This window comes from Cynoglossus semilaevis, chromosome 14 (genome assembly GCF_000523025.1).
Source record: "Cynoglossus semilaevis isolate Cse_v1.0 chromosome 14, Cse_v1.0, whole genome shotgun sequence".
Taxonomy (NCBI): domain Eukaryota; kingdom Metazoa; phylum Chordata; class Actinopteri; order Pleuronectiformes; family Cynoglossidae; genus Cynoglossus; species Cynoglossus semilaevis.
The window spans coordinates 15,894,078-15,902,473 of record NC_024320.1 but is presented as its reverse complement, the minus strand read 5'-3'; the positions used below and the strand labels follow the sequence as shown (position 1 = coordinate 15,902,473).

Sequence of the window (8,396 nt, the reverse complement as noted above, 5' to 3'; positions counted from 1 at the left end):
TTTATGAGTAAAGTACAAAAGGCTCAAACTAATCTGAAGAGTCAGGCATATTTCAACACTTCTTTAAAGTAAGGAACAACTTTCAATTAATTCCCACCAAGATGATTTTGTCTCCGCTGGGACGGGACTTGACGCAGGGTTTCACTGTGTGGTGAGTGTGATGATTGGACGGAGTGTTTAGGTGGGAAAAGCACCAAAATGGAAAATCCAAGAGAGACATTTTCTGTCTCAGTCCTGGGGAGTTTAGAGTTTACAAGTAAAGTCTAGAAACAACCGCAGCCTGTAGTTCAGTGTTTACTTGTTGAAAAAACAAAAACAAACGAACAAAAATAAAACCATGGGTTTAGGGTGAGAGAGACAATTCTCCAAAATCAGAATTTAATTTAAACAACTGGAAACAAAATCAGAATTTAATTTAAACAACTGGTCTTAAAATCACTTAATGACCTAATTTCAGATCAGATACTCTCTTTAAGGATAAAATTAAAATGTCACAACACATCATCGCTTATTGAACAGGTTTCCGGCTGCTGTTTTCTTAAGTGCAATAACAATTGAATATAAAAGAAATAACATTTAGTCCGAAAATCACACAGCAGTAAAAAGAAAGAAGGGTAGATGAAAAATTAAAAGAAAGGAAAGGCCACTGCTGCGGCCTGTTTTACCTTACCTAGTGCAGTGAAAACAGGATTTAATGCCGTGTGCCTCCAACTGCCATCACTGCACCACTAGAATGCACTATTGAGGCAGATTTAATCAAAACCCACTCTCACTGTGTCCTTGTTCTACGTCCTCATTAAATCATTGCAAAAACAATTTTAGTCTAAATGAGCACTTGCTTACATTTATGTTTGCTTTCATGCTTTCTATCAGTCTAAAAATTTAATTCTAACTTAGCTTCTTTTTTTTTTTCTACCAGGGCCTCACATTTTTGAAATATCTCCCCACGGCCACCAATAAGTCAGCCATAAGCTGAGGGGACAAGAGGAGCTCTTTCATCCCTGCTGGTGCCATTCATGCCTTACAGGAAATCTCATTAGCTCAGATTCTGGACCTTTATTGAGGGCCACAGTACAGTGTGGTCTAGGTAGAATTAATAATAACTAGCAGCCTATGCCTCAGCAGCTACGCTTGTTTGTGTTGTGACAAATCAAGGGGATCATGAAAGGTCAGAACAATGCAGTGACCTCAGTCAAGACAAAACCATGTCTTATTATTTATTTATTTTTTTACGTGTGACAAAAAACATATATAGTCATGTAAATGTAATCATTAAGTGACTTCAAAAAAAAATTGACATTTTTTATATCACAAAGAATCACATGTTGTGTTTACTTGGAAGAAATAAAATAGAGAATCTATCAGAGGAAGCACCGAAGAATTGCGTAACATATCAGGTGGTTTTTGTAAAAAAAATATAATGAATATTTAAACTTACATATTAGTAAGTGTGCCACCAAAATTAGGATTTTGGGAATTTCACCGAAGAACAGCGGATATGAAAAACTGACAGGTAAGACACAGTTTGAACGCCTTAACATACCTGCTGACCAATCACAAGTGAGAACTCAAAGGCTGGGAAATAACCCAGATGATGTCACGGTGATGTTATCAGAGTAAACTAGCCCTGGCTAAAGCTCTCATTTGAATTTCAACATTTAATAAATGGTAATCTTAATTTCATCACGTACAGTGTATTTTTAAATTATTGTCTTGTTACATTCAGAACTGGTATAAGTATATATATATATATATATAAAAGTATAAAAATATCGTCATTCTTACTGGAATTACACACGTTTTAGATTAAGAAGTGTTAACTTTCATGTGTTTTGGTTTGTTAGCAGCAATAAGATCCTATTTAAGAAAAAATAATTCTATCCTGTCTCTGTTACAGTCCAGAGCAGCTGGGTGAAGGTCTGATGTCTTTGGTTATTGTTGACACACGCTGAGGTCAGCACTTTGATCTGATAGAGTTTAACTGTGGGAACCAGAGGAACTGTTGACTCTCACCTGCATGATGGTGATATCAGATCAACACCAACCGCTCCTCACTTCTCTGTAGCTGTCACCCAGTCCTGTCCTCTGTCAGGAGCAGGACAAGGACTTGTCTTCTTCTGGAGACATGTGGCTTTGGTATTTCTGAGGAAATTCCAGCTCAACACGACAGCAGCAGGGACTAAACTTTACTTTAAGAACAGGCTGAGAGTGAAGGTGCGGTATGAAGATCCGTGTGGTTCAGATCTGGGGTTTCCTGATGACGGTGTTGGGCTGGATCTTCGTGGCTTGCACTATGGCCATGGAAGGCTGGAAGATTGCCGCGGTTGGAGGAATGGCCGGCTCCTCCCTACTGAAGGTGGCCTGGTACTGGTCCAGCCTCTGGAGGTCATGTTTTACCGACTCCACAGCTGTGAGCAACTGTTACGACTTCCCTGTGCTCTGGTCAGTGGAGGGTGAGTAAGAAATGAACTCTCACTGACACACCTAGATGTTCTGTTGTGTTCTGTTGTGTTCTTCAGTGCACTGTGTTCTGCTGTGTGACTCCAGGCCACGTCCAGATCGTTCGAGGCCTCCTGATGGCAGCTCTCACCACAGGCATGTTGGGCTTCGTGCTCAGCCTCATTGGTATGGAATGCACCTTTCTTGGGGGGAAAGATCTCTCAAAGCACAAGAAGATCTACGCTGGGGGTTTGTGCCACATTATCAGCGGTAAATGTTTTGTTTTTTATAATGCTGTAACATTTCATTTCTGTTGTAGTTAATTGTAGTAAATGACTCCCAGTGTATGGAGAAGCTGAGTCAGCATTAACTGTCCAGACTTTGAATCCACCAAATCCATCTCTGTAACTGTGAACTGGTGTTGATGTCACTGCTGCTCCTTATGAACAAAGATTTATGTTCTTGTTACGCTTATTTACGGTCTGTGGACGAGACTGTGTCAGTTTAAGAGACGACACGTTGTTGTTGTTGTTGTTTAGGTTAAGTGTAATAACAACAACAATTGTCATGATTATTGTTTGTTGTTGTTATCATTATTATGGTTTTATTCATATAAATGAATTGTGCTTTTTATTTTCATTATTATTGTTGTTGTTGTTATAATTGTTTGGACAGTAAATATATATTTAGCTAGGTAAGATAAGGTTAGGTCAGGATGTTAGACTGTAAGTTCCACCTACACCTAACCTAAAACTTGATGATCTGTCTCCAGGTTTCTTGTCCTCCTGTGGTTATGTGGTCTATGCCCAGTTTGTCTCAGTAGATTACTTTAACCCAGACTTTGATGGACTAAAGTAAGTCACTGATGACATTTGAACTATAATGGTTTGTGGGTTGTTCTTTTTTTGTTTGTAAGAAGAACACCCCCCCACCACCACCACCACCCACCCAATGTGTTTTTGTCATATTATGAATTAATGTAAAATAGTAAAAAAAAAAAAGAAGTTTGTATTTGACCTTAGGTTTGACCTCGGCACCCCTCTTTTCCTCGGCTGGGTGGGCTCGGCCTTTCACATGGCTGGAGGGTTTTTCTATCTGTGGTCAGTGTGCACACCCCTCTGTGGAAGAGAACATAGGTGAGTATATGGACGTGTTGTTGTTGATGATGATCATAATGATGTTTCCAATAAATTTTAAAAGTGTAAAGCAATCGTTAAAGTAACTTATCTGTTTGACGTCGAGTATTGAACTGGTTGCACTTTCTTTTAAAGTAGCCTTTTTCAATGGCGTTGACAAAGTTCAAACATCTGTGACAAAAACAAATTTAAGTTCTCAATAATTCAATTAAGAATAACACTGAGCACCACATCATATTCAGAGAGTGATTGATGCCAGAAAGTCACCTGTTAATAAAAGACATTTATAAAAAGAATAAAGCAACTTTCACACTACAGTATAGAATATGTTTGTGTAGCAGTGGAGCACATTAAATGATTTTAGTGGACTTACCACTATTGTTTTCACACGAGCCAGTAGTAGTCCATGACCCAGTGGTTGGGAATCTCTGGTCTAGGAAGTTAATGAAAGCCAGCCACAATCATTTGACTATTCTGAGCTCTCCTGCTCCACCTTCAGGTGTTTCTCTGACCTTCTCTCTGTCTAGGGTGATTACCATCAGACCAGAACCAGATCCAGAGCAGAACAACTCAACAGCTGCTGTACCCACAGTGTCAGAAATCACCTCCAAGACCAAAGTGTCCTCTGTGACTGAACTCTCCTCTGGATCTGCGCCCTCAGACATCTCTGCCATTTCCTCCCGGTCAGAACGCACATCAAAATCTGGACGCGCAGCCAGGTCAGGACAGTCAACAAGGACTGGGAGAACAAGTCGGTCTGCAGGCTCAGAGTCAAGGTCAGGGGCAGGCTCAGAAGCAGACTTTTCTATGAGGTCCAGTCTCCCAACTTTGTCTGAGTCCAGGAGCAGCAGCAGTGGCAGCAGCAGCAGAAGCAGCAGCAGCAGAAGCAGCAGCAAAGTGTCGTCTTTATCAGGACGTTCAAGAACCACAGTTGCAGCATTTATGAAAAACTCTTACATCTGAAGTGATGTAGTAGTAGCGCAGGTGTGGAATTTCATTTCTTACATTTGTCTTTGGGTCAAAGTGATTCTGGTTAAATATATCCTCCTGAAAAAACATTTCCCTCATTTGTAGAAAGTCAATCGCTTTATTTTTTGTCAGACACAGTGGTGATGTCGTGATGTACGGTAACTATGGTAAAAAGTCATTCCATTTTGAATAGTTTTTCTTTGTTATTAAAAAAAAAGTCTCTTTATTTGCCTTAGCTATTTTTTTCCTGCTCATTCTCAGATGTGCCACTGGGTGGTGCTCACGACCAATCCACTACCAATATCATGTTATTGATAATCCAACTTTTTCTACCTTTTCAAAGCTACAGTAGAAATATCATGAGTTTTAACAATCTGTAGCATGTTCCTGACGATTCTTCTTTAAAAGCAAAAAATGTTATAATTTTTTAACCTTTTTTTAAATTTTTTCTAGTGTTCTAACTAATCACAATAAAAACTCATAGTTGAGTTTAAGAAAAGAACAAAAAGTAAACTCTTATCCATAGAGGTTTCAGTACAGAGAGTGCCACACCTTGGGCCTGCCCCCCTCAGGTTTGCTCCACCTTAAGGACAACAAGTCTCTGAGCTATGTCCAGTTTTTGACAGCACCACATGTGCCCTAGATGCGGATAGACCACCAGTGTGCATTCTGGAAACTTCAGGTGGATCCACTGGTGATATCAAACAAGTAAAGGGAAAAACCTGCAGGTACAGAATGGCCTTGGTCTGGAGACAAAAAAAGGACATGGCTTAGAGCGGTCCTGAAGAACATGAACAAAGCTGAAGAGGCACAGTCTTCATTTTCAATACAATACTTTCAAGGCACCTTGGTCATCAGCCCCACGTTATTAAACATAAAGCACACGCACACAACCACACACTCATATTTAGATTGATATAGACCATTGACAGTCTATAAATATTCAACCTTAAAATACCCTTTCATCCAGCTGGTTCAAAATGTCCTCACAAGAACAATGTGTCGATAAAATACTATTTAAAAAAAAAATCCCACAAGTAGTCTGTGTAGGTTCTCAGTTATCCAGGTCAGAAGTGAAGAAGCCTCTTGGATGAGAGGAGGACCTACTTCATCCAGTTGTCCTCGATGTAACTATTTTTGGGTCCCTACATGTAGCACTATACCAGGTTACACATGCACACGTACAAATCGACGTACAACACCCCTGTACACGTGAATATATACACACTTATAGTCCACAAATCACTTGGCTAGAACTTACTTTATCCTCTCTGTCCTATTTGTGAACCACTTAAAACTACTTCAAGTCCTAATTATTGAGATTTTCCACAAAAGTACACCTATCTCCTCAGTCCCTCTTGAAGACAGGATTCATTAGAACAAAAAAAAAAATCAAAAAATTTAAGATGTCCTCTAGAGTTCATCTTCATCGGTGATCTCGGACATTGCAAGGCTGGACTCTCTCAGACTGGGAAGGAGCTTCTGCATCTGTCAGGACTCCTCTCTGGCTTCCTCGTTGATCACATGTTGGTATCCCTGTGTGTTGATTGGGGTCTTTTGCCAACAAATGATTCCGAGGAGAAGAAGGATGAGGAGCAGCAGCAGGCAGATGGATATCACCAGACTGAAGATAACTCCTGAGGATGAGAGAGAGGCAGAAAAGCACGACCATCAGAGCACAGTAAACACAGAAAACAAATATAGTTCACAAATAAAACTGAGGTCATGGGTCCGTTTTTAGGACCATAAATGAGATTGTGGATCGTTCATGTGTGAAATTTCTCCTTTTCCTCCCTCAACCTCCCATGTCACCCTTCTGTCCCTAACGCACAGCTCTGCTGCTTTGAACCAGGTTTGAACCAGTGTCTCCTATAATTTTAGCAGATGTAGCTGTAGTTAGTTGTAAGAAACCCTCAGGCTGCCCCTCTGTCAAACTGTCACCGACAACCTCTCCTCTGGTGTTCTCTGATAATATACCAGGCCTTGGCCGTCACTCTCTTTAATTTGAAGATTATATTCAGGCTTCCTCATTATCAGAGATTCTGGAAAACACTTTCACACACAAATAAAGTCTAAATAATTTTGGGGTGATTTTGAAATGTAGTCGCAGAAGACTGCTTGCACTGAACTTCCCTTTTAAAAGTGTTTTTATTGAATGATAGCCACTTTGTAGTTTCAGTGCCAATTGACTTGAGGGATATGAATCACAGTACCCTCCTCCTTGACCTGGCATTGTCATTTTGATGCAGACCACATTTATGTTCAACTACATCGGCCATAATTATCATTTCCCAAACCAAAAGCATGCCTCCATCCACCTACAGTTAAGACACACTGTACCAACAGCCACAATAACAACCAAAAAATACACATAACAGAATTCCAGTTGCCTACTTTTAAACCTGCTTTTTGAAACACAACAAAATAATAATCAAGTACAAGGGAATATAAGTAAACATAACCAATTATAGACAAGACTTACACACATCATCACACATCTCATTCCCTGATTTTTTTTTCTCTCTGAAGGTTAAAGGTGTGAAGATTTGTTCTGTGCCCGCTCCAGTGGTAGTTTTGTGTGCCTCAGGAGCAGTTTCAGGATGTCAGACAATCAATTCTCAAAAAAGCTCAATCAAATTCAATCCCATCCACACCATTAAAGTGACACACCTCATGTTTAAGAGTCCATATCTTCTCTCCAGGTTTCATTGCTGTTTTCAGGACTTTAATTTGGAGCGAGGCAGCGTTGTTATTGAAAACCTTGTTTCTGCTTCAGTGACACGCTGAGCGTCAGAAATGTTTCCTGATACTTTAGTCGTACGCCATTGGAGCAGTGGTCAGAACTGACTCTCCCGCTAATGTTGTTTCTATATGATGCTTCATCCTGCCGCGTCGAGCTAGAACTTGCCTTGTCACAGTACATGGCATGAATGCTAGCTGAGAATGTCCCACTTATACTCACTGTTGGTAATTCCAGTATTCTTTACCTTAAATAAGTGGTGTCCAAACTATGAAACTTTGAAAAGAAAGCCAGATTTGGTGAGGTGAAAATGTATGGCGGCCGATCATTCAACCTAACATTCTTTGAACCATTACTATTGTAAATCAACATGTAAATATGTAACTACAGTGGTATGAAAAAGTATCTGAACCTTTTGGAATTTGTCACATTTCTGCATAAAATCACCATCAAATGTGATCTGATCTTTGTCAAAATCACACAGAAAAAAACAGTGTCTGCTTTAACTAAAACCACCCAAACATTTATTTTAGGTTTTCATATTTTAATGAGGATAGCATGCAAACAATGACAGAAGGGGGAGGAATAAGTAACTGAACCCTTTGCCTAAGGAGACTTAAAGAGCAATTGAAACCAATTTTTACCAAACAATTTAAGTCAAGTGTGTGCCCAAACACTGATGAGTGGCTTAAAGCTGCCCTGCCCACTATAAAACACACACCTGGTAAGAATTGTCTTCATGAGAAGCATTGTCTGATGTGCACCATGGTTCGCTCAAAAGAGCTGTCTGAAGACCTGCGATCAAGAATTGTTGATTTGTATAAAGCTGGGAAAGGATACAAAACCATCTCTAAAAGTCTGGATGTTCATCAATCGACAGTCAGAGAAGTTGTCTACAAATGGAGAGAGTTTGGCACTGTTGCTTCTCTCCCAAGGAGTGGCCGTCCACCAAAGATGACGCCAAGAGTTCAGCGCAGAATACACAGAGAGGTAAAAAAGAACCCTAGAGTGTCTGCTAAAGACTTACAGAAATCACTGGCACAGTCCAATATCTCTGTGCACACATCAACTATATGTAAAACAATGGCCAAGAATGGTGTTCATGGGAGGAC

At 40.0% G+C, this 8,396-nt stretch overlaps 2 protein-coding genes across 2 annotated transcripts in view; one reads left to right on the top strand and one right to left on the bottom strand.

Moving 5' to 3' along the window:
* The first annotated feature begins 1,786 nt into the window (after window positions 1-1,786).
* Window positions 1,787-4,566, top strand: cldn10e (claudin 10e). The gene is made up of 5 exons (XM_025062441.1): window positions 1,787-2,453; window positions 2,548-2,709; window positions 3,212-3,293; window positions 3,462-3,575; window positions 4,103-4,566. Exons 1-5 carry the CDS (start codon window positions 2,222-2,224, stop codon window positions 4,536-4,538), a joined length of 1,026 nt encoding a protein of 341 aa, XP_024918209.1. The 5' UTR covers window positions 1,787-2,221; the 3' UTR covers window positions 4,539-4,566.
* Window positions 4,567-4,646: 80 nt separating this feature from the next.
* Window positions 4,647-8,396, bottom strand: part of acp2 (acid phosphatase 2, lysosomal) — an 11,878-nt gene continuing 8,128 nt past the window's right edge. The window contains exon 13 of the mRNA XM_008325328.3: window positions 4,647-6,181. Coding sequence (XP_008323550.1) covers window positions 6,036-6,181 — 146 coding nt within the window. The 3' untranslated portion in view covers window positions 4,647-6,035. The remainder of the gene's footprint in view (window positions 6,182-8,396) is intronic.